This window comes from Rana temporaria, chromosome 4, assembly GCF_905171775.1.
Source record: "Rana temporaria chromosome 4, aRanTem1.1, whole genome shotgun sequence".
Taxonomy (NCBI): Eukaryota; Metazoa; Chordata; class Amphibia; order Anura; family Ranidae; genus Rana; species Rana temporaria.
This window is the reverse complement of record NC_053492.1, coordinates 415,293,886-415,319,350: the sequence shown is the minus strand read 5'-3', so window position 1 is coordinate 415,319,350 and position 25,465 is coordinate 415,293,886. Positions and strand designations below refer to the sequence as shown.

Here is a 25,465-nt window from a genome sequence, read left to right as displayed (position 1 = left end):
AAATCATATTTTGTGGTTGTGTCTTGTCGACTTTGCAAAATTAACTGATTAAACTCAACTAAACACAAAAGCTTAGAATATAGACTGAAAAATGTAGGCCAATTAACGTTTTTCAATAACACTAAGACCGCGTACACAAACGGTCCATCCGATTAAAACGGTTCGAAGGACCGTTGTCATCGGTTAACTGATGAACCTGACTGATGGTCCGTCGCGCCTACACACCATCAGTTAAAAAAACGATTGTGTCAGAACGCGGTGACGTAAAACACGACGTGCTGAAAAAAACGAAGTTCAATGCTTCCAAGCATGCGTCGACTTGATTCTGAGCATGCGCAGGTTTTAACCGATGCTTTTGCATACTAACCATTAGGTTTAATTTTAAAGCAAGTTCTCATTTTTTTGACCGAGGGTTAACTGACCGATGGGGCCCACACACGATCGGTTTGGACCTATGAAAAGGTCCTTCAGTCCGTTTTTATCGGTTTTAACCGATCGTGTGTACGCGGCCTAACTGAGTAAAGGACTAGTAAACCTATGAAAACCATTGAAAAAAAAAAATTTAAACAGAAAGGTTTATTTTTTTGCATTTGTCTTTTGAGATAATTAGAATGAAAATCCATTTCTATTGAGATTACACTTAAAAATAAATAAAAAAATAAAACAACTTTGCATCCTTAAAGCGGGAGTTCACCCGAAAAACAATTTTTAACATTAGATTGAGGCTCATTTTGTCAAGGGGAATCGGGTGTTGTTTTTTAAATCGAAGCAGTACATACCGTTTTAGAGATAGATCTTCTCCGCCGCTTCTGGGTATGGTCTTCGGGACTGGGCGTTCCTATTTGATTGACAGGCTTCCGACGGTCGCATACATCGCGTCACGAGTAGCCAAAAGAAGCCGAACGTCGGTGCAGCTCTATACGGCATCTGCGCACCGACGTTCGGCTACTTTCGGAAAATCGTGATGCGATGTATGCGACCGTCGGAAGCCTGTCAATCAAATAGGAACACCCAGTCCCGCAGCCCATACCCGGAAGCGGCGGAGAATATCTATCTCTAAAACGGTAAGTACTGCTTCGATTTAAAAAAAAAACACCCGATTCCCCTTGACAAAATGAGCCTCAATCTAAATCTAAAAATGTCGTTTTTGGGTGAACCTCCACTTTAAACTTTAGCCTCTAATAATTTCAGAGAAGGTAAAAAAAAAAAACCTTTCTAAAGGGTGGATCAATTTACTTTAGGCCCCTTTCACATTGAGGAGTTTTTCAGGCGGTACAGCGCTAAAAATAGCGCTGCTATCCCGCCTGAAAAACTCCTTCACTGCAGACTCAATGTGAAAGCCCGAGGGCTTTCACACTGAGGCGATGCACTGGCGGGAGACAAAAAAATCTTTGGAGCGGTGAGAGTAACGGCATGTATACCGCTCCTTCACCGCTCCTTCCCATTGAAAACAATGGGAAACCGCGGCAATACCCCCCGGATCACCACTGATCACAGCCCATAAACAGTTTATGAAACAGTGATAATCGGGGGGAGAAGTGTTTGAATTTCTTCTCCCGCCGATTATCTCCACACACCGAGAAGTCTCATAGACTGGCACAGAAACGGCCAGTTTATGAAGCTGTGATCTGAGAGCTTCACTGGCGATCTGAGTCAGAATTCACACTCCCTGATTCACCATCTCAGAGGTGGTGAAGCGGGGAGTGAAGAGGGAATCCCGGGGGTTCTGAGGAGGAAGGAGGAAGATTTTTAACTTCCTTCTACCTCGTTCAGACCCCCCAACACTGTAACTATGTCCCCCTGTAATATTAATGTGTATACATATATATACATACATATATAATATATGTATGTGTATATATATATATATATATATATATATATATAATGTGTGTGTGTGTATATACATGTATATACAATTTGTGTGTGTGTGTATACATGTATATATTATGTAGGGGGACTCGTTATTTTAATTACATTAACCACGCCGTCTGTCAGTGTAATGAGCGGTGATAATTTATCACTGCTCAATAAACTGACATCTCGTTTTTTCTGTGAATTTCTGGTACTGTAATCTCGTAAAGTCTCACGAGATTCCAGTATCAGGGGCCGTTCTCCACTGTTTGAAGCGTTGGTAGATCACTTCACTCCTCCAAGGGTGAAGCGATCTTCTCTGCTTCATAAACAGGCACCCAGAGGAGAAAAATAGATTTCACTGCTTCATAAAAGGACACCTACATGCATTTTTTGCTGTGAAAATGACAATGGTCCCAAAAATGTGTCAAAATTGTCCAAAGTGTTCGCCATAATGTCACAGTCACGAAAAAAAACGCTGATCGCCGCCATTAGTAGTTAAAAAAAAATTATTAATAAAAATGCAATAAAACTACCAAAAATAGGTAGAAGAATATGTATCGGCTTAACCTGAGGAAAAATAAATTATATATTTTTGGGGGATATTTATTAAAGCAAAAAGTAAAAAATATTGCATTTTTTTAAAAATTGTTGCTGTATTTTTGTTTATAGCGCAAAAAATAAAAACCGCAGAGGTGATCAAATACCACCAAAATAAAGCTCTATTTGTGGGGATAAAAGGACGCCAATTTTGTTTGGGAGCCACGTCGCACGACCGCGCAATTGTCAGTTAAAGCGACGCAGTGCCGAATCGCAAAAAGGGGCAAGGTCCTTTAGCTGCATTTTGGTCCAGGTTTTAAGTGGTTAAAGAGCATATCTAAGAAACAAGTAAAATCACTTGACAAACTTCTAACGCTAATAGAAACATGCTGAAATTAAAATAGATTTTCTTACTGATAAACCATCCCTGCTATTGGCTAAATTCAGCAGGACCCTCTCAATGCCTCTGTGGGAGAATATAGCATCTTGTCACATGATTCAGTGCTATGCTTCCTAAGTAGTACCGTGTACTAATGAACATTTAGCCTGATTTTTTTATTTTTTTTTAAGACATTTCCGCTGCAGCACCTGCACCTGTCTGAATAACCGAACGGTGACTACATCTGATAGAATGCAATCATTGTTCGGGCCGAGGATTTAACACACACAGCTCAAATTTTTGCAGATTCAGCAAGAATTGGCTGAATTTCGAGTTGTGTATGGCTACCATAAGCAGGTACAGTCTCCTATTCTTTATGAAGCACTATATTCCTTGCACCGTAGTTAAAGCGGTGGTTCCCCCTTAAAAACAACATTTTTTTATTCCACTGCCCCCCCACATTCCATCACGATTAAGGCTATTATTTTTTTTTTCCTGCTGTACATACCTTAGTACAGCATCTTCACCCGTGCATCCGGGTTGCGAGTCCCGCGGGAGTGGGCGTTCCTCACATGATGTTGATTGACGTTTTGCCCAAAAACGAGCTCTCCCACCGTCGCGTAAGCCGCGTCACGATTGGCGAAAGGAGCCGAACGGCGATGCGCATGCGCAGTATAGCGCCGACTCGCCGTTCGGCTCCTTTCGCCAACCGTGACGCGGCTTACGCGACAGGGGGAGCTCGTTTTTGAGCAAAACATCAATCAACATCATGTGAGGAACGCCCACTCCCGCGGGACTCGCAACCCGGATGCACGGGTGAAGATGCTGTACTAAGGTATGTACAGCAGGAAAAAAAAAATAATAGCCTTAATCGTGATGGAATGTGGGGGGGCAGTGGAATAAAAAAATGTTGTTTTTAAGGGGGAACCACCGCTTTAATTATACTTACGTTTATTTTGCAGTGTTATTCTCACTATTGGTTAATGAGTATATGTCGCATTATTATTCAGTATATTGTTTGGGTATTACTAACTTACATCACATTACTACACTGTATAGGGATAGGGTATTTTTATTCACATCATATTGAATGGGCAGCTGGTGTTTTTTGGTAATTAATTTTGGTATATTACCTATTATATTTATACTAGTTGGGCCAGATCCACAAAGAAGTTACACTGGCGTATCTATTGATACGCCGCGTATCTTCTAGGTTGCTCCGGCGTATCTTTGTTTTGTATCCACAAAACAAGATACGCCTGAAGCTGGGCTAGATCCGACTGGCCTACGTCTTAGAACGCCGTCGGATCTAAGGTGCATATTTACGCTGGCCACTAGGTGGCGCTTCCGTCGATTTCCGTGTCGAGTATGCAAATCAGCTAGATACGCCAATCCACAAACGTACGTCCGGCTGGCGCATTTTTTTACATCGTTTCCATAAGGCTTTTTTCGGCGTAACTTTACCCCTGCTCTATGAGGCGTAGCCAATGTTAAGTATGGATGTCGGGACCAGCGTCAAATTTTAAGTTGTGTACGTCGTTTGCATAAAACGTTCGCGAATAGGGCTTTGCGTAGAATGACGTTCACGTCGAAAGCATTGGCTTGTTGCGGGTTAATTTGGAGCATGCGCACTGGGATACCCCCATGGACGACGAATGCGCCGTTCAGAAAAAAACGTCATTTATGTTGGGTCAAGACGTATTAACATAAAACACGCCCACATCTTATCTATTTGAATTGCGCGCCCTTACGCCGACACAGTTACACTACGCCGCCGTAACTTACGGCGCAAATTCTTTCAGGATACGGAAAATACGCTGAAAGTTACGGCGGCGTAGTGTATCTGAGATACGCTACGCCGGACGGAAAAATGCGTGGAGTTACGTGGATCTGGCCCGTTATTTTTATGAATTACGTTTATAGCGCCCCCATCCTCACAATACACAGTGTACTACACCCTAAGTGCATTTAAAAACCAAAATCTCATGTTTTATTCTATTCTATTCACTTTACCTGTCGGTGGTCATAATTTTATTGCTGATCAGTGTATATCAAAGCTGTCTTACCAGAAAAAGGATTAATATCTTTGTCCATCCAGTTATGAGATTTATACAGCCCTCGCACACTGCCTGCCTGGTGCTCTTATTTTTCTGTTCTGCAGTTTAACAACCCCGTTGGGTCACTGTCCTTCTTTTTTATTATTATTTTTGTTTTTATGATGGTTTCATCAATAGATGTGGGGATTAATATTACAACGTAGTATAGTTCTATGCTGAGGATTTAGTACTGCTTTACAGTTCATCATTGTATTGTAGCTGCGTAACTTTATGCTTGCTAGCAGTTTAATTCTTGTTGTGGATTTTGCAGAAGAACAGTCCGAGAGACGTTGGCATGTGATGGGGTCATCTGGCTTGGGATGGCTGCCTGTTCCCGAGATTCAGGAAGCATGGCCTTGTTATTGCAGGAAAGGGTTCTGCTCCTACGCACATGAATAGAGTAAATGTCCTGAGGAGCACTGGATGTCTAATATATATTATATAGAATGGGTGTCTTTTTAGAGACTCCAATGGGCTGGAACATCCTGGAAAAGGAACTGCTTTCTGCCTCTCTCCAATACCCTCAGCAAGGGGTCTACACAAAGCTATTGTTGATCTTCACCTATAGGATCTGTGATCCATAAAGATTACAACACACTGCACGCACTAACACAAAAGCGACAATTTGTGCTCCGACTAGGCAGGGGTTCCCATCTATACAGTGAGACCTACAGATTGCTGCCTTTTTAGTGAATCCACATTCCCAGTCCTTCTCGTTAGCTGTCAAGCGTGTACTATTGCTGTGCTCTATTCTCCAGTTATTGTATTAAAACGTTTACCTTTTGAGAAAGAAGGTTCCATTTATTCCTATGGAGCTAAATTTCCCAAGGTCTGGCGCAGCCATTATACCTGCACAGTGGCCCTCTGCTGCAAAAGCAATTCAATAGAAAATAATTTTTAGGTTGTTCTGTTGTTATGAACAAGGTGCTTAAAGCATCTCGCATTACAAATACCTAGCATAAACCTAAAGTGGTATTAAACCCAAATGCAAACATGTATTATATTGAAGCTTACCGATTCTTGGATGTAGTGGCTGCATTAGATTTGTTTTTTAGGCTTTCTTTCCTTTATTTTCACCTGGTGATCCAACCAGTTAGGCCCTGTACACACGACCAGTCCAAACTGATGAAAACGGACTGAAGTTCAATTTCATCAGTCCAAACCTACCGTGTGTATGGCCCATCAGACTTTTGTCTTTCAGACCAAAGTTTAAAAACTTGCTTTAAAATCGAACTGATGGACTGATGACAGATTGGTCAAAACCAATGGTTAGTACGCAAAAGCATCGGTTCAAAACCCGCGCATGCTCAGAATCAAGTCGACGCATGCTTGGAAGCATTGAACTTCATTTTTTTAGCACGTCGTTGTGTTTTACGTCACCGCGTTGGACTCGATTGGATTTTGAACTGATGGTGTGTAGGCACATCAGACCATCAGTCCATCAGACCATCAGACTTCAGCCTTCAGTCCATTTTCATCAGTTTGGACTGATCATGTGTACAAGGCCTAAGTGTGTTGTTTTTCACCAGAACAAATTGCCCTGCATATGTAGCAGTTAGTGGGTTGAGACAAAACATTTACGTTTGACGGATGCTTACAATGATCAGCTTTTATTCATCAAAAAATAAAAATGATATTCTGCGCTCAGTGTAAATATCTTTCAGAATGTGACCATTCTCACCAGAGCCAGTACGGGGGGGGGGGGGATGCCCTGGGCGGTACAATTTATTGGGGTGCAGTGAAGTGTCCTTCTAAATGGTGGCTGGACTGGAGTGATTGCTCAGAGGCTCCAGCTGCTATAGCCTGCACTTGTAACGATGTGCAGAGGGCACTGAGTCCTGCACACCCGACGCAAGCCTACACAAGCAAGCTTTTCATTTGCCTTGCGCCCTGTCAGCGGAGATTCTCCCCCTGACAGGCGCTCTGTACTGTATTTCCGGCCCGGTGTGATGTCACCAGCTGGGAGGAGCAGATCTCCTCCCATCGTGATGGGATGGAGGAGATCAGACCTCCCACCATGATGGGAGGAGCAGAGAGCGCATCGTGATGGAAGGAGGCGCAGTTGGAGGGACTAAGCTCTGCAACATGCAAGATCTCAAGTAAGCCCAGGGCTCTAGTCCTGCGGGAACGCGTGGGAACGGAGTTCCTGCACTTTTTTCACAGCAGGAACGCAGTTCCCTTTGCAGGACTAGAGCAGCCGAGAGCAGCCTAGCCGCCCGAACCAATCGTTCATTAAGCGGCGATGCCCAGCTTGAGTCACAGTCGGGGGCAGGCGAACCTTAGTAATCCTTTGTTACTGGCCGCTTCCTGTATATGGATTCATCGGGTAGTGTGCGGGTATTCCGTTACTTCCTCGATGCCGCAATGTCTCCTGGGAGCTTTTGTCATTGTTCCCAGGAAACATTCCAGAGGTCTGCCACGAGTTATCGCGGGATTTAGAAAGAACTTGCTCAAAAAAACATGCGGTTTAGTAATTGTGCATTTGAGAGTATCATTTTTTTTTTTTGGTGGGGGAGTGGATCTTGGGTGGGAGTTCCCACACTTTTTTCCCCAGGACTTGACCCCTGAGTAAGCCCATACTAGTATTAATACATATTAGTAAATCAACTACTTAGTTTTGTGGTTGAGGGTGGGCAGGGGAGTTTGGTAGGGATCAGTGGGGGGGGGGGGGGGGCTGTGGTGGTGCTGGCGGGGTGTCTGGCTGGCTGAGAGGAGGAGGATTCTAATTAGAACATTTAGTTTTCTGACTCTCTACCTAATGGATAATATTACCTGTGAAAATATTTCGGCTACAGTCTTCGTTCACATTCAGAATACATTGCTGTATTTATGTAATACTTTGTTGTAATTCTGCTGTTATGTCTAAATAACCAAATTAATTATTAAAGTAATGGACATAAGTTTTCAAGCTGATCTCCAGTCAGTCTTTCAAAATAACTTTTGGGTTAACTCATGGTTGGGTCACCCACCCCAGAATAGTAAGAGAGGGTTTTTCTTTGTATGTGTTAACCACTTCAGCTCCAGAAGGTTTTACCCCTTTAATGATCAGGCCATTCTTTGCGATACTGCGCCACGCTGCTTTAACTGACAATTGCGCGGTCATGCAATGCTGTACCCAAATACAATTTATGTCCTTTTTTCTCCTCAAATAGAGCTTTCTTTTGGTGGTATTTATTTTTTACGCTATAAACAAAAAAAGCGTAAATTTTTGCATTATTATTTCAAAGTGCCTCCAATAAAAATACATATAATTAAAATGTGTGAGTGAACGCTGTTTCTATCGCATTAAACCTAATTGAATTTGTATTGTTTTAAGTATATTCTTGTTTTGAAATGACATTGAGGGGGGGGGGGGATGCACAGTTTGCCATCTTCGCCCTGGGCATCAAATGGCCTTGTCCCAGCACTGATACTCACCAATTTAGACAGCTGCACTCTCATAACAATAAAAAAAAAAACTAATAAAAAGGGAAAGGGGTGTGTTGTGCAATCTTTTACAGTGCATATAGGTGACTTCTAATTCAGGAGTGAATACAATAAAAAAAAAAAAATCAAATGAATAAGTTAATTCGATGTGAATTGTCAAAGTATATATATACATATAACTATTTCTGTAATTCATAAAGTGATTTATATTTCATAAATTAAGATAAAAAATATCAAATAAATTGGACAACAATAATCACAAAATTCAGTCCATGTGCCACTATCCAACAAAAATAAAATAAAAAGGACAAAGTCATGCAGCCATGGGGCAGTAAGAGGGAAGCACCTGTGACTATGTATTGGTGTGAGGCTTCTCAATGGCTCAGTACAGCTACTCTGTCTATTGACAGTACTAAGCCACGGGTTTGGTTACCATGCTGTAGGAATCACAACAGGTAATCTTGGTAAGCCACAATAGACTGGAATTTGAATTTATTTGTTTATAATTTTCTGCCTTCAGTTAAATCTAAAGCCATGAAATACATTTCAGCTTAACCAGGGGCGGATCCAGAGTCTAGTCTCGGGGGGAGGGGCAATACCAGAAAATTTTGCAGGCAATTTGTCGGGGCAATGGCTGGTGTTGGCGCTTCAATCATCACGGCGCCATGGTTGATATGGTGTCAGGATGATTGAAGCGCATTATTACTATTATTAAATTAAATAGTTCAACTCACCATAATGCAGAATCAGTGGGAGCCCTAAATGTGTCACTTGCCAACGTTGCCTGCCACCAGATGCGGATTGTCACTTGCCACGTCACTTGCCACATCCTCTGCCACATCCTTGCCAGTGGCTGTTTTTAAGTTGAGTTTACTGTTAAAAATAACTGTGAAAAGCTAGTTCCAGTGGGTGTCTAAAGATGTCCACTTGCCGACTTCTAACTCTAAGCTTACTGTGGACATGTGCGGGTGTACCAAGAAGGCCGCGACGCAACGTCACTTCATTTGCATATTTAGATGGGTAGTGGCGGCTTCCTGCCTGCTCGCTCAGTGACACGCCAGCCCGCTCACCAGCCTTACCGCCCAGCATGATTGCTCACTCACCAGCCTGCCTGTCCTCTCGCTCACCTGCTCATTATTTTCTCGGGGGGAGCAATTTCCCTGTTGCCCCCCCCCCTGGATCCGCCCCTGAGCTTAACATGTCCTTAGATGTATTGGCTGCATTCATTTTCTATTTTCAGGCTTTTTTTCTTTACCTGATGATTTTGCTTGTAACCCATTTCCTGTCCTAGAGTGACAACACTTGCCTTACTGTATCTATGAAAGAGCAACATTGTCACCATAGGCTGCTCCCCTAATTGATACTACAAACACCTGCCCCCTCCCTATCTCCTTAACAGATGCTGTGTAGTGCACAGTATGTAATGGGGAAGACTGATAGTTGAACTACTTGCTTACTGGGCACTTATACCCCCCTTCCTGCCCAGGCCAGCTTTCAGCACTGTCTCAATTTGAATGACAATTGTGCTACACTTTACCCATATGAACTTTTTATAATTTTCTTCACACAAATAGAGGTTTATTTTGGCGGTATTTAATCATCACTGTAAATTTAGAAAAAAATAAAGTTTTCAACTTGTTATAGTATTTTGCAAACAGGTAATTTTTCTCCTTCATTGATGTGTGCTGATAGGCTTCACAGATGGGCACTGATAAGGCGGCACTGATAAGTGGCATTGATGAGGTGGCACTAGTGAGGACACAGATCAGACGGCACTGATGAGGCTGCACTGATAGGTGGCACTGATAGGCAGCACTGAAGGGCACCGATGGGCACTGATAGGCAGCACTGATAATGATGCACTGATGGGCACTGATAGGTGGCACTGGTGGGCACTGCTTAGCAGTACTGATGGGCATTGGTGGGCACTGCTTAGCAGTACTGATGGGCATTGGGCACTGCTTAGCAACAGTGGTTGTCAGTGTGGGGGACCAATGTCCCTTTTACATGAGCTGGTAATCGGCTTGTTTTTTCTCCTTACCCTTCTGTTTACATGACGTAATCAACTGTCATTAGCTTATCATGTGGCAATTTAAGCCCGCGCTTTCGGCTATAGCGCAGGCATCAAGTGGTTAAAGTGGTTCTAGAGTAAATTTTTTTAACTTCATGCATTCTCTGCACCAAGGTAAACTCCCTACTATCTTTACTACCCCCTCCCAATCACTAAACACTTAACTGACTCATGTCACCGATCCAGCGCTGTCCCAGCTGCAGCACAGCTTCTCTCACTTCTGGTCTCAGAGGAGACCCTGAGATCTGCAGGAGCCAAAGGCCCCTACTGCTGTCAGTCAAACTTCTGTGTGGTGGCAGAAGGGGCATGGCTTCTGGTGCTGTGTGTGTCTATGGATCCAGGATCATGCCGTAGCACCCAGCTGGTTAAGGTGACACCTGGAGGAGTGGGGAATTTGACAGCATCGGCAGGGGACGACCAAAGTGGAGGTAAGGGAATATCATTGTCTAGAACAGGTAAGTATAACATCAATTTTATTGTAGGAAAAAAATAATTAATACCAGGTTAAGATGTCAGTTAAGTTCACAGAAGGTTACAAGGACAATCGGTTCCTGGCAGACTCACCAGGTAGTTTTCTGTACTTACATAAAATGTACTTAACCTGAAAAAGGAAAGCAATGCAGCCACCACAACTAAGGACTGCTAAGCTGTAAAATATAAAACTTTTCTTCTTGCATTTAGACATTCTTTGTTCCCATTCCAGGTTTTACTTTTTGCTTACAAATTGCAGCAGAAGCTGATTGTCACTTCTGTCAGTTTAGTGAGCGGACTGTATGGCCTGTATCCTGATTGCTTTTTACCTACAGTATATCGCATTACATTTGTGTGCTGCGGTATCATTTCTGGCTTTTACTCCATATCCATATAAACCACGGTATCATTCACTTTGATTGACACAGGGGCCTTGTGGCCTGGTGATGAAAGGCTTGCGGTGAGTTCTCTTCGAAGAAACAAGTATATTAATAGGGCTTGATATTACATGCAATCTATTTTGGTAAATACCAGGGACAGGGATTTCACCTTTTGATACTTCAAAGGAAGATGCATGTTTGTTAACATTAATTGACTGGTATCATAGTTCAATGAGCAGAGCAAGAAATCTTATCAACAAGCCACACAATATATCACAAGGCTTCTAGGCATGTTATCAGTTCACCATATTGTCATTTTCCCAAATGGAACAAAGTCTATTGATAAAGGTTTTCCCAGATGAATCCATGAGAAGTTGTCCAACCACTAAGCAATTACAACTGATAAAGATGTTCTGATCTGTTCATATATGGGTGTTCAGAGGTCACCAATCCATTCCCAAACAAAGGTATCTCTTATGCCTCGTACACACGGCCAGACTTTCCGAGAAAGAAAGTCCGATCGGCTTTTTTTTTTCGGAAGGTCCGGCCGTGTGTAGCCTCCATCGGACATTTTTGGTTGGAAGTCCGATGGACCTTAGATAGAGAACCTGTTCTCTTTCTTTCCATCGGAAAGACTCACAGCGGACTTTTGCGCGGTCAAAAGTCCGACCGTGTGTACGAGGCATTCGATGAATAACTAAAAATATCCAAGCATGTTTAAAGTTCATCCTTATGAGAATAATTATGTTGGTTTTTGAGAACCTTCTGAGAACGTTAACCATTGTGATTGCTTTGACTTCTTCAGGTTGGGTTGTGATTAAAAAGTATTAAAACTCTAAGCAGCCAGGTAACTAGCATTTTGCAGACCGCAGTGACCACTCCTCCACACCTCTCTTATGACAAGTGTCTTTTAGGAAAATACTGATCAAAAGTGGTAAGGGCACTTCTGGATAAAGTACAATTTTCCTTTTTACCCCCACACTTCCTTGCCCCAGTTGCTCCTGCTTACCTCCAACCCACAGCTGTGGGCCACTACACTACAAACAGTAAACAATTGGTAGCCCGCCCTTTAGAAATCTGAGGCCGCGTACACACGGTCGTTCCAAACTGATGAGAATGGTCCGACGGGCCATTTCCATCGGTTCACCGCTGAAGTGGCCTGATGGTCTGATGTGCGTACACACCATCGTTCCAAAAACCGATCGGGTCAGAACGCGGTGACGTCAAACACATGACGTGCTGAATAATAAAACGAAGTTCAATGCTTCCAAGCATGCGTCGACTTGATACTGAGCATGCGCGGGTTTTGAACCGATGCTTTCTGTACTAACCATCTGTTTGGACCGATCGGGCAGCGGTCCATCGGTTCGATTTTGAAGCATGTTTTAAAATTTTGGACCGAAGGAAAACAGACCGATGGGCTATACACACGGTCGGTTTGGACCGATGAAACTGAACCTCGGTCCATTCTCATCGGTTTTGTCCGACCGTGTGTACGCGGCCTCAGGATCAATTTCACAGATGTGGCCAGAACAAAAAAGATTGAAGCAAACATTGTGACAAGCCATTAGATAGAGGTAAGTATGCACCTAAGGTGGGTTACTTTAGGTCTGGGGGGAACAAATGGAATAAGTGCTCTATGTCTCAAAATAGAATTCCAATCAAACTATTTTTGTATAGTGAAAAAAGTTTTGAAACTTCAGGGTCGGGTTATAATTGCTGTATATAGTACTCCACTCTATGTTCTGTCTGTAATACGCCACTTTACGTTCTGTCCTTGTGACATTCATGGCATTGTTGTAAATTGTTTACTTTCTTGTAGCGCTATCTTCATGTTTTTCCTTGGCAAACGGGTGATTTATTTCTTTTGTTTTTAATTTTATAGGCCTGAAAAGAGTACGTCAGCTTGCAGAGAACACACAATACTTCCGACAGAGGTTACGGGACATGGGGTTCATCACTTATGGCAATGAAGATTCTCCAGTTGTTCCAGTCCTTTTGTACCTGCCAGGCAAAGTTGGGTAAGAATTACTAGAAACCACTTCAGCCCTGGAAGAATTTACCCCCTTCTTGACCAGAGCACCTTTTGCGATCCGGCACTGCATCGCTTTAACTGACAATTGCGTGGTTGTGCGATGTTGCATTCAAACAAAATTGATGTCCTTTTTTCCCCACAAATGGAGCTTTCTTTTGGTGGTTATAAACAAAAAAAGAGTGACAATTTTGAAGAAAAACACAATATCTTTTACCCTTTGCTATAATAAATATCCCAATTTAAAAAAAATCGCAATAAGCTTTTATTGATTGGTTTGCGCAAAAGTTATAGCGTCTACAAAATAGGGGATAGTTTTATGGCATTTTTATTATAATTTTTGTTTTACTAGTAATAGTGGCGATCTGCGATTTGTATTGGGACTGTGACATTATGGCAAACACATCGGACACTTTTGACACTTATTTGCGACCACTGTCATTTATACAGCGATCAGTGCTATAAAAATGCACTGATTACTGTGTAAATGACACTGGCAGGGAAGGGGTTAAACACTAGGGGGCGATCAAGGGATTAAGTGTGTCCTAGGGAGTGATTCTAACTGTGGGGGGGCTGGGCTACCACTGACATGACAGAGATCACTGCTTCCGATCCCAGGGAGCAGTAGATCTCTGTCCTGTCACTAGGCAGAACAGGGAAATGCCTTGTTTACATGGGCATCTCCCCCCCCCCCGTTCTGCCTCTCCGTGAGACGATCGCAGGCACCTGGCGGACTTCGAGTCCGCGGGACTCATGCTCACGGAGCGCGCGGCAGGGGCACAAGCCTGCACGGTGGCAAATTCAAAGCAACGTATAGGTACGCTGCTTTGAGCAGCCGTGCAATTCTGCCAACGTATATGTATATGTGGCGGTCAGCAAGTGGTTAAAGGAGAAGTATAGCCAAAGCTTTTTTGGCTACTCCTATGGATCACAGGAGTGCAGTAAGTTCTTCATCCTGTGACCTGTTTTCAACTGACAGGGGGCTGAAGTCCGCTGTTGGTTGACGTCACGGAGCTGGTCCAGGCTCTGGAAAGATCCCGACCATATGGTCAGGATCCACCCAGAAGCCTGGATTGGCACCTGTCTCAGTCTCTCCGAGAGCCTGAACCAGCTTCCCCCCACCCCCTCCATTGCCCAGCACTCCAGTTAGTTCTGGAGCGGCAGAGCAGGGAGCCAGGGACTGACAGTCTTGGCTTTCTGCTCAGAGCGGAGTGATCAGCGGTCTATGATTGCTCAGTTCTAACTGCAGAGCCGGCATGGGAGAGATGCAGCTTAGGATCGATGCTCCATTCACCTAGGCGAGCGTAAATGTTTAATTTTTCAGAAAGCCACAATTCTCTTTTAAAATGCTGGTTGTTCCAAGTATAAAAGTATATAAATATTTGTCAGCCAATACACTTGTGCTGTAAAAAGGAATACAAACGGGCCCCAAAAGGAGTTCAACTTGTCAGAAATGGGAGTAACATGTCTAAATATGATCCTGGTGCTGGATAGTAAAACCGCCTGCCAGTTTAGTGACTCTTTTTGGTTAGATTTCTGTGGTTAGGTTCCTGAGTCTTTTAATGTACTGTGGTCACTAAAAGGGTCCCACTCTGCTGAATTCTTCATATAATGAATATTGCGAAGAGAGAAACTGAACACATGAACTTGAACACCCAAAACTTCCAGCACACAAAGTTGGAAACTGTAGCAGAGACATCTTGCTGTTGCAGTTTCCAGGTTATATAAGAAGCAAGAAACCTCCAATAACGTAAATGTATTTTTCTGGGTGAAGTGATCCTTTAAAACTTGTGCAAGGTTTTAAAGTTTTTTTTTTTTTAATTCCTATAGCTGAAACAAAAAAAAGGTTGGCATGTCCACTTTTTAAAGCGGAGGTTCACCCAAACTAACAACATTCTTTTAAATCAATCCTTGCACAATGCACATACTGAATTGCCATAACATTTAAAAAAAAAAAAACGTAGTATAGCCATGTTAACTATGACTTCCGGGATTCCCCTCCCGCGGGAGTAGGCGTATCTTATCCTTTCCCCGGCGCCGCAATGCATTGTGGGACCTGTCTGCTATGTTTTCATAGGAGCACAGTGTCTTGCTACCAAAAATGCAATGTGAATCTCGTGAGATTTCACACACAAAGTGACGCGTGACGTCAGTCACGTGACAACATCGTCTCTAATTGTGCCATTTTAGAAACTGGCATGCCTGTAAATATTGCCATTAGGTACCAGAACACTGTAAACCGTGCACAGGCGCGAGAATGAGCGGTGAATGCTGGGAGATCAGCATTCACTGCTTCCAGGAAGTGATTGCTTGTGGGCTTCACAATGCCCACAAGCAAAATTAAAAGTCCCTAGGACGGATTTTATAACTCCTTCTTTGCAGAGAAAACGGATAGAGGATATGTGCAGCGACCAAAGTAGTGAGTATACCTTTGCATTGTTATACCCCAGTAAATGCTGAAAAAAAAAAAAAAAAAAGGTTTGCCGCGGAACCCCCGCTTTAAATGGAATCTAAGAAAAAAGACATTTACTAAATTACCAGCAGTAGGTAGTTGATGAGATCTTTCTCCCAGAATTCTTAGGCTAAGAGACATGCAAAGTTTTTTTTGATCACCACAATAAATAGAATCCACTCATTCTTGAACAACATCACACTCACATATAGCTGGATTCAGGTAGATTGCCGCATCTTTCAAGCGGCGTAGCGTATCGTATTTACGCTACACCGCATTAAGTCAGAGAGGCAAGTGCTGTATTCACAAAGCACTTGCCTCCTAAGTTACGGTGGCGTAGCGTAAATGGGGCCGGAGTAAGCGCGCCTAATTCAAATGAGGATGAGGGGGGCGTGTTTTATGTAAATGATTGGTGACCCGACGTGATTGACGTTTTTTACGAACGGCGCATGCGCTGTCCATGTACATATCCCAGTGTGCATTGCTCCAAAGTACGCCGCAAGGACGTATTGGTTTCGACGTGAACGTAAATTACGTCCAGCCCCATTCACGGACGACTTACGCAAACGACGTAAAATTTTCAAATTTCGACGCGGGAACGACGGCCAAACTTAACATTGACTAGGCCAGCTATTTGTTCGACTAACTTTACGCCGGAAAAAGCCGTACGTAAACGACGTAAAAAAATTCGCCGGGCGCACGTACGTTTCTGAATCGGCGTATCTAGTCATTTGCATATTCTACGCCAAACTCAACGGAAGCGCCACCTAGCGGCCAGTGTAAATATTGCACCCTAACATACGACGGCGTAGGAGACTTACGCCGCTCGTATCTTAGCCTAATTTAAGCGTATCTGGTTTCCAGAAACTTGCAACGGCGTAGATTCCCTACGTGAATCTAGCTAATAGTCTACAATATAATACCATATTGGTTTAATTATGTATTAAAAAACATTAGGGATAAAAATCACTTTGAAACAGACCCACGAATAGAGAAATATGCACATAAAATATTCGAAAACCCATAGTAGCATATTCTGATGCAGCTTTAGACAAGGCTTTCCATACACTTTACATTCAAACAGTCTTGACCAGAGCAAAAAGATCTGGATTACATGTATCTGAATGAGAAACATAACTGTATGTTAAAATTGGAGTTTACTTTTTTGTCTTTTAAAACATTTTATTATGATAGGTAAGCCGACCCTACCTGTATAATACAAAGGATAGTGACAGACAGCCCTGGGTACACCTGTAGAAAAACTTTTTTGGACTTACTGTACCTTAAGGCCTAATTACCATTGCCTATTGGGCTTGGCTTTTGTCTGCATCAATATACTGCATAAACATTCTGCTTCTTTCCATATCTTGCTCCACAATTCTTTAAGAGAAGTATGGCAAAGCTTTTTTGGTCTTACTTCTCTGGCACTTGTGCTCTCCTGTGACCCAGAATGAGTTCACAGTGGGCTAAATCCGTCGGCTGATATTACAGAGCCACTCCAGGCTTTGGAAAGATCCTGATCATATTAGCTGCGCCTGCCTCCTCTTCAGCCCAGTGCTCCAGTGAACGCTGGAGGGGCAGAGTGGAGAGCGGTGACCAAACAGTCACTGCTCTCCGCAGACTGAGAACTGAGTAATCGGCAGTCATGTGCCTTTGCCAACAGTTTCAGTTAAATCATAACTTTGTTAACCATTAAAGCCCCACTCTGGGGTCAACCTCATGACCACCCCCTCTATCTCATTGCTGTAAAGTAAAAAGTAAGGGAAAGGAAGTGTAAAATAAAAATAAATTCCCTATCTAAATGGCCCATTTATTTACCCTAAGCAGTTGTGACGTGAAACTGCACCCCCAAGCCTTCTTCTTTTCTCTGTACTTCCTGGAAGGGTCCCTCTTTGGGTGTGCACATCAGTGCCTGCATGACATAGACACTTTCTATTGGATGTCCCAAGCTCAGGGGGAGCGTGACCATGCTGGATCAGTGGTAACCCCACATGTAACCGGTGGGGACGACGCACCTGTAGGGCAAACTTAGGTGAGTATATCCGCTTTCACAATTTAGGGTGGAAATAATGCTCAGTACCATGGATAAGAGGAGGGTGAGAGGGAGGTTTTGTGAAAAAATGTTTTACCCGAATGGCAACCTAGATGGACCCTTTGTTCTTTGGGGTTCTTGTGCAATGCCACATGCTACAAATGTCCACCTCTGATGATAGATATTAAGGATGGTAACAGATGGAAGGCTATCCAATATGAGTCGCTAGTAATCCTTTTGTAATCTCACTAAGTATGATTAAGTCTGTGGAGATTTAACTCTCGTTGACATCAGTAAAACTAATCTTAGCCATGCATGTTACTCCATTAATTACACATAGCAAAGGTTTAGCATCCACGACAAGTTGAAAAGATGTTTCAAGTGGCACTGATCTAAGATCCATCCTGTCTATGGATAAGCAATTCCGCTCATTTGCTTTGTCGATTTGAAAATATTTAGATGTATTATTATAGTTCCATACTTATTTGTCTTAATATGTCTGATATGAATATAAACCAACAATAATACATGGTTATTACATTTTTTATAAAGTTTTTGGAAAGCTTGTGGATGTAACTAGTATAAATGCGTCTATCCATTAAATGACCAACAACGGGATTTGCTCTATTAATGCTATGCAGCGGAGCATTAGCAGCATTCTTTGCATGCCCTAGGAAGAAGAAGTGTGCCCTAGGAGGCCCATGTTGGGGTTCTTCTTGTAGTTCTTTCTAATTCGTTTTATTACAAGTGTGGTTCGGCAGACATCAGGAGGAGCAGGAAATAAAAGGGAAATCTGTGAGCCAAATGAGAGGTTTGCGTCAGTGTTTTATTATAATTTGAGATTGAACAGTGAAGTTTTTTACTGTTCCAGAAAAATGAACCTACCTTTAAAGGGGTTGTAAAAGTTTGTTTTTTATTTTATAAATAAGTTCCTTTAGGCTAGTGCATTGTTGGTTCACTCACCTTTTCTTTCGATTTCCCTTTGTCTGAATTTCTCACTTCCTGTTCCTCCTCAGTAAGCTTGCCCCCATCATCCAAGCCGTTCTGGCTGGGGGTTAGTCAGCGTGCTTGCCCCCTCCCTTGGGACTACATCCCTGCGGGGAGACATTTGCCATTTATAAGTGATCATTTTGCAGAAAACATTACGGGGCAGATCCACAAAGAAATAACATCGGCGTATCTATTGATACGCCGACGTAATTTCAAAATTCCTGCGTCGTATCTTTGGTTTGAATCCTCAAAACAAGATACGACGGCATCTCGGCTTGATCCGACAGGCGTACGTCTTCGTACGCCTTCGGATCTTAGATGCAATTTTTCGGCGGCCGCTAGGTGGCGTTTCCCTCGAAATCCGCGTCGAGTATGCAAATTAGCTATTTACGGCGATCCACGAACTTACGTCAGCCCGGCGCATTTTTTTCCGTCATTTGCGTTCTGCTTTTTCCGGCGTATAGTTAAAGCTGCTGTTCTGAGGCGTACTCAATGTTAAGTATGGCCGTCCTTCCCGTGTACAATTTTGAATTTTTTGCGTCGTTTGCGTAAGTCGTTCGCGAATAGGAATTAGTTGTGTAGAATGACGTCACCGTCGTAAGCATTGGCTGGTTCCGGTTTAATTTCGAGCATGCGCACTGGGATACCCCCAGGGACATCGCATGCGCAGTTAAAAAAAAAACTTTGTTTACGTCGGGTCACGACGTATTAACATAAAACACGCCCGTATCACTTCCATTTGAATTCTGCGCCCTTACGCCGCAACAGATACACTACGCCGCCGTAACTTCCTTGTTGAGGATTCAAACCAAACAAAAGTAAGTTACAGCGGTGTAGCGTATCTTGGATACGCTGCGCCCGGCGCAGATGTATGTGGATCTGCCCCTACGTTTCTTTCCTAAAAAAAATGCAAAAAATAAACCACTTTAAACTTTACATATCAATGGCCGAGTTTTGTGTGCATGTGTTTTAACATCAGTGTACCCAGGCCCGTCGGAACCCGACAGGCAAAGCAAGCATTTGCCTCGGGCCCCGAACTGGCCAGGGGCCCCAGCAGGGAAGGCCCTTGCCGCACCGCTGCGTCCTCCTGCGGTCCGGTCGGCTGTGTACCATAACCGCGCGGTACAGGAGAATCAGGTTCCTGTTCCCGGCCGGACTGACAGGAAATGCACACACTGAGTGTTCACTTCCTTTCAGTCCGGCCCCGGGAACAGCAAACTGAATATCCTGTTCCGCGCGGTAATGTTACACGGCCGACCGGACTGCAGGAGGACGCAGCAAGGGCCCTCCAACACCAACATCTGCCGGCGTGTGCGTGGTGCGAGGATATAGGTAAGTCGCCAACTTAAAAACTGAAATGTCACCTTTTTTTTTTTTGCCGGGGGCCCCCAAATGTCTTCAAACGGGCCTGAGTGTACCTAGATGTAGGTCTCCAGTTGCCATAAAGAATAAATTAGCATTTTAATGCAGTGAAAGATTAAAGAGATTCAGTTCTCAGCTCTCTCTAAAGAGATTCAGAATCTCTAAAAATCTTAATCTCCCCTCCTGAGCTATTATAAAAAATGAAGCCTTTTTTTATTTGCGTGTATGCTCTACCTGTTATGCTATAAGGCATTTTGTCTCCTCCCTGTGCTGGATGAGTATTACAGACACACATAATACAGTAAATCCTTGGATTGCAAGCATAAATGGTTCCAAAAACATGCTTGTAATCCAAAGCACTTGTATATCAAAGCGAATTTCCCCATAAGAATTACTGGAAACTTAGATGATTCGTTCCACAACCATTTATTCATAAGTCCTTTAGTTTATAGTCCATATAAAAAGATTATAGCAATGTGGTAGGTTGTATAACCATAAAATGTCCATCCACAAATGACAGCCTCCACAAGGGAATTAGAAACAAAATCCAGCAGAGTATAAAAGAAAAGAGAGGTGCCTCTAAGTGTAGTAAAATGGTTACATTTAAAGTACAACATTTAGCAACTCACATGGTTGATGATTAAAAGAGGTACATCTAAGTATGAAGGCATCCGGGGTACTGCTGTCCACATATGCCATCCTCTGCACCACCAGCTTTTACCGCTCTTAGTCTGCAAACATAACCAGGAAAACTACCCTGCAGTAGAGCGATCTGAAAGCGAGGCTTGAAGTGCTCATGGAGCGCAGTGTGGAAGGGATGACATCGATGGCGGTGTGGAGGACGGTCTATGTGGATATTACCCCGGATGCCTGCATACTTAGATGTGTCTGTTTTAATCATCAACCATGTGAATTGCTAAATGTTGTACCTTCATTAAATGTAACCATATTGCTACACTTAGAGGAGCCTCTCTTCTCTTTTAGGCTTCATTTCCACTGGTGTTATTACAGCCACTGTTGTTAGCCTTTTTTACAGATTAAAAACGCCTGTCCATGTTTATTTTGTAAAAAAAAAAAAAAAAAAAAAATTTTTTTTTTTGTGAGCTGCAGCTTTAAAAATGCTGCGGTAGAGTTTTTGAGCGTTTTTGAGCATTTTTTAACGTCTGGCGTTTTTACAGCTCTACTCTGGAGCTTCAGAACGCCCTGGTCCTGCGTTTTTTTTACAGCTCAAAAACACATATGCCATTTGCAGCTCAAAAATGCCTATGTGGGCATGATGCCATAGAATAACATGGACAGGCGTTTTTAAGCTGTAAAAAACGCTCAGAAAAGTGGCTGTAAAAACGTCAGACTCAGTTGTGACGTGACACTACTTGTGTATCAATTCAAAATATATAAAAAAATTTAGCTTGTCTTGCAAAACGCTCTCAAACCAAGTTACTCTCAAAACAAGGTTTTACTGTATTGTCATATAACAGAGGTACTGTCAGGATTGCAATACAGAAAACTAAAGATTTTGCTAGCAGACAGTTTTGCCTTCCTCCAGCAGCCCTTTGGTTATCAGTCCTGAGCTCAGGCAAGAGACAGGTCAGTTTTCAGGGAAGTCACACGATCAGTCCATCCGATGAGAACGGTCTGATGGACCGTTTTCATCGGTTAATCGATGAAGCTGACTGATGGTCTGTCACGCCTACACACCATTGGTTAAAAAACCGATCGTGTCAGAACACGGTGACGTAAAACACAACGACGTGCTGAAAAAAAAAAAGTTCAATGCTTCCAAGCATGCGTCGACTTGATTCTGAGCATGTGTGGATTTTTAACCGATGGTTGTGCCTACTAACGATCGGTTTTGACCTATCGGTTAGGAATCCATCGGTTAAATTTTAAGCAAGTTGGCTTTTTTTTAACTGATGGTTAAATAACCTATGGGGCCCACACACGATCGGTTTTGACCGATGAAAACGGTCCATCAGACTGTTGTCCTCTGTTTAACCGATCGTGTGTATGAGGCCTAACAGCTTACCACTGAACATTTCTGCTCTGGTCAGAAGAGAATAACAGCACACACACCTATCCCTGAGAGGTAAGATTGTACTACTACAACAAATGGGCAAAGTGTGACATGCTTGTAAAGGCCCCAACTACGTATGTGTTTAAAAAAATAGTCCAGAGTTCTGAAAGTTTATACTTTTTCAAATCTGTTCGTATTTATGTACCTTTTTATAATTTTGTCCTACTTTTCTATCCATAGGGCATTTTCAAGGCACATGCTGGAGAAGAAGATTGGAGTTGTTGTAGTTGGATTCCCAGCCACTCCCATCACTGAAGCAAGAGCAAGGTTTTGTATTTCGGCAGCACATACGAAGGAAATTTTAGACACTGTAAGTAAATTAGGTTTGTTTGCTTACCTATAAATAGGACAAAGTTAGAAATAGTATTGAATGGTATTAGTAATATTATAATTTTTTCCCTTATGCCGCGTACACACAACCGTTTTTCATGACGTGAAAAATTCCATTTTTAAATTGGTCATTAAAAATGATTGTGTGTAGGCTCCAGAGCATTTTTCTCGATGTGAAAAATAGGCATTCAAAATTTAGAACAAATTTTTATCGTCGCTTTTCACGGCGTGAAAAAATGTTGTGTATAGGCTTTAACGACGGGAAAAAAACGTGCATGCTCAGAAGCAAGTTATGAGACGGGAGCACTCGTTCTAGCGTTTGTAATGGAGATGGCACATTCGTCACGCTTTAACAGACAGAAAAGCACGAAGACTGAAAAGCGCAAATCGTCTCTCACCAAACTTTTACTAACACAAAATCAGCAAAAGCAGCCCAAAGGGTGGCGCCATCCGAATGGAACTTCCCCTTTATAGTGCCGTCGTACATGTTGTACGTCACCGCGCTTTGCTCGAGCATTTTTTTTCATGATCGTGTGCAGGCTTGACAAGAATCGCGTCGAGAAAAACTTATTTTTTTCCATGACATTAAAAAGCGTTTTTTGAGCTTCAGCGTCTAGTGGCAGAAAAAAACGTTTGTATGGTTTTTTGGAGTGTTTTTCCAGCAGAAAAATTCTGAATGCTCTTAAACATTCATAAATGCTACTAAAATGCTCCCAACAGCTTTTTCTTCATTTTTTTTTTGTTTTGTTTTTGCAAAAAAGGCTAATAAAACAGCTACTAAAATGCTACTAGAAGCTGGCACAAAAATTCTATTATCAGCATTTTTTTATCCAGCACTTTTTCCTAACTTTTTTGAGCTTATGATAAACGTCAGTGTTCACGGGGAAAGAAAAGTCAAAGGATGAAATTATTATAATTTTACTGTGCATTTGAATTCTCAGTCTGGTGGCTAGATTATATGCGAGGTGGCACACAATATATATCAGTTTGTAAATATAGAAATTGGTTACATAGTTAGGGCGCTTTCACACTGTGAAGTTTTTCAAGCGCTTTTGTATTAAAAAAATCTTCCCTTTAAAATTTGTTTTCACACTGGGGCGGTGCGCTTCCGTTGCGGTGAAATAAATCCTGCTTGCAGCTTCTTTGGAGCATATTTGGGGGAGCTAAAAAAATGCACCAAAAACACTCCTCACCATTGAAATGAATGAGAACCATCTCAAAAACACCCCCACTAAGCATTTTTGGTGCAGTTTTTGAGTCATATGTCCTTTAAAAAACGCACTGCAAACGCTGCAAAAGCGCTTCATTAACCCATAGGCATTACTAGCAGTTTTGAAGTGAACCAGTGTGGAAGTGCCCTTAATCTGGTTGAAAACCAACCAGTTCTACTCGCAGAAAAAAAAAAAAAACACACAAATAGAAAACCTTCATATACACCGATCCAGAGGAAGGCAAAAAAAATCCCAATAAGGCATCATTTCCCAAGAGCCAATCGAATCAACTTTACCTATAAACATTAGTATCTAGTTATTATTTTGTGCATTTATAAAAGGCCTTTTTTTTTTTAAATCTCTCAAACTTGCCAGATCCATCTTTTGAGGGAGTCTATTCCACATTTTCACAGCTCCTTACTGTGAAGAAGCCTTTTCGTATTTGGAGGTTAAATCTGTTTTCCTCCAGTCGTAAAGAGTGCCCCCTTGTCCTCAAAGTGGATGTAAACCCTCACATATACCCAGTGAAGTGAACAGTCTCAGATGATACACAGAGATGAAACAAATCCTCCTACATACAGTCAATTTTACATGTATATCTTCTGTCTTCAGCTTTATATACAGTTTAGAAAGTGCACATTATCTTAGAATTTTCTCTTCCCGATTCACCTGTGGGAGGGGACTGTGGCCATACACTGTGAGACAGCTGATTGGAGGAAAGGCACACACCCCTTCTCCACATAAGCAGAACTGTGCTGTGAATAGGGCAGCTCTCTGCTAATCCATTTATAGCATCCACCCAAAATTCAGCCTGGTTTTATCACAGTTGACAGAGAACTTGTCAGAAGTTATGCTGATAACAGAATAATGGAGCAGGAGAAAGCCACAGGACTTAGGGCTTTGGAGAGAGATAAGTAAACACTACAGATGGATGTGCCCAGCTCAAATTTAATGAATCAGGTTTGCATCCACTTTAAAGTGAATAACTCAACATCAAGTTCACTATATGAACCACTTATGTATTAGGGTTCGTTCACACCATTACATTATGTGTTTCGGTGCAATGCAGTTTCAATAATTTTTAATGGCTTCCCAATGCTCTGCATTACCAAAAAAGGAGCAGGTAGTATGTTTGATCCATCATAGTGTGCTGGCCTGCCCATTGTAATGAATAGGCTGCTTTCCTGCAATGCACATTAAATGCACCCTGCTGCTGATCATCCTGCTGTAAATGGCTCTTTTATTATGCTATCCTGAAATGTGAATAGATGAAATGACTTCTAAATACCATGTGTAAATGGGTAAACATAGGCATCACAAAGAGAGAAAGAACAGTTGAAACAATTTCCATTGCTTATATAAATTGTGACTTTGAGTCTCTGACATTCATTATGCTCCATAATTGCTCCCCTACATGAAAAAGCCTCTATACACCACCATGTTTACCTTTTTATATTTTTAGCATTTGGTTTGCTGAGTTTAAAGTTAACAGATCATGCCGCATTCCTCCGTCCCCATGTCAGGTCTGCGTGTCTTCTAAGGCTATACTTTTCCTTGGTCTAAAATGGACAGATGAAAAGAATCTTGCTGCCTGTGAAATCAGAGAACTCTTGCTCTAGAAGTCAACAACCGTGTTCATAATATACTTTAATGAGCTGTAAGCATGTGGAGTACAATGAATGCCCCTAGGCTTTATGCGTTCGCAAGAGATTAGAATATCTCACTTGATAAGGAAAAAGGTATACTGTAACTTTGACAATTATTT

The 25,465-nt window shown here is 42.4% G+C and overlaps 1 protein-coding gene across 1 annotated transcript in view; it reads left to right on the top strand.

The window, feature by feature from the left end:
- Window positions 1-25,465, top strand: part of LOC120937800 (serine palmitoyltransferase 3-like) — a 211,917-nt gene that overhangs the window by 181,663 nt on the left and 4,789 nt on the right. Inside the window, exons 10-11 of the mRNA XM_040351291.1 lie at window positions 13,103-13,238; window positions 22,340-22,469. Of these exons, the coding sequence (XP_040207225.1) occupies window positions 13,103-13,238; window positions 22,340-22,469 (266 nt within the window). The remainder of the gene's footprint in view (window positions 1-13,102; window positions 13,239-22,339; window positions 22,470-25,465) is intronic.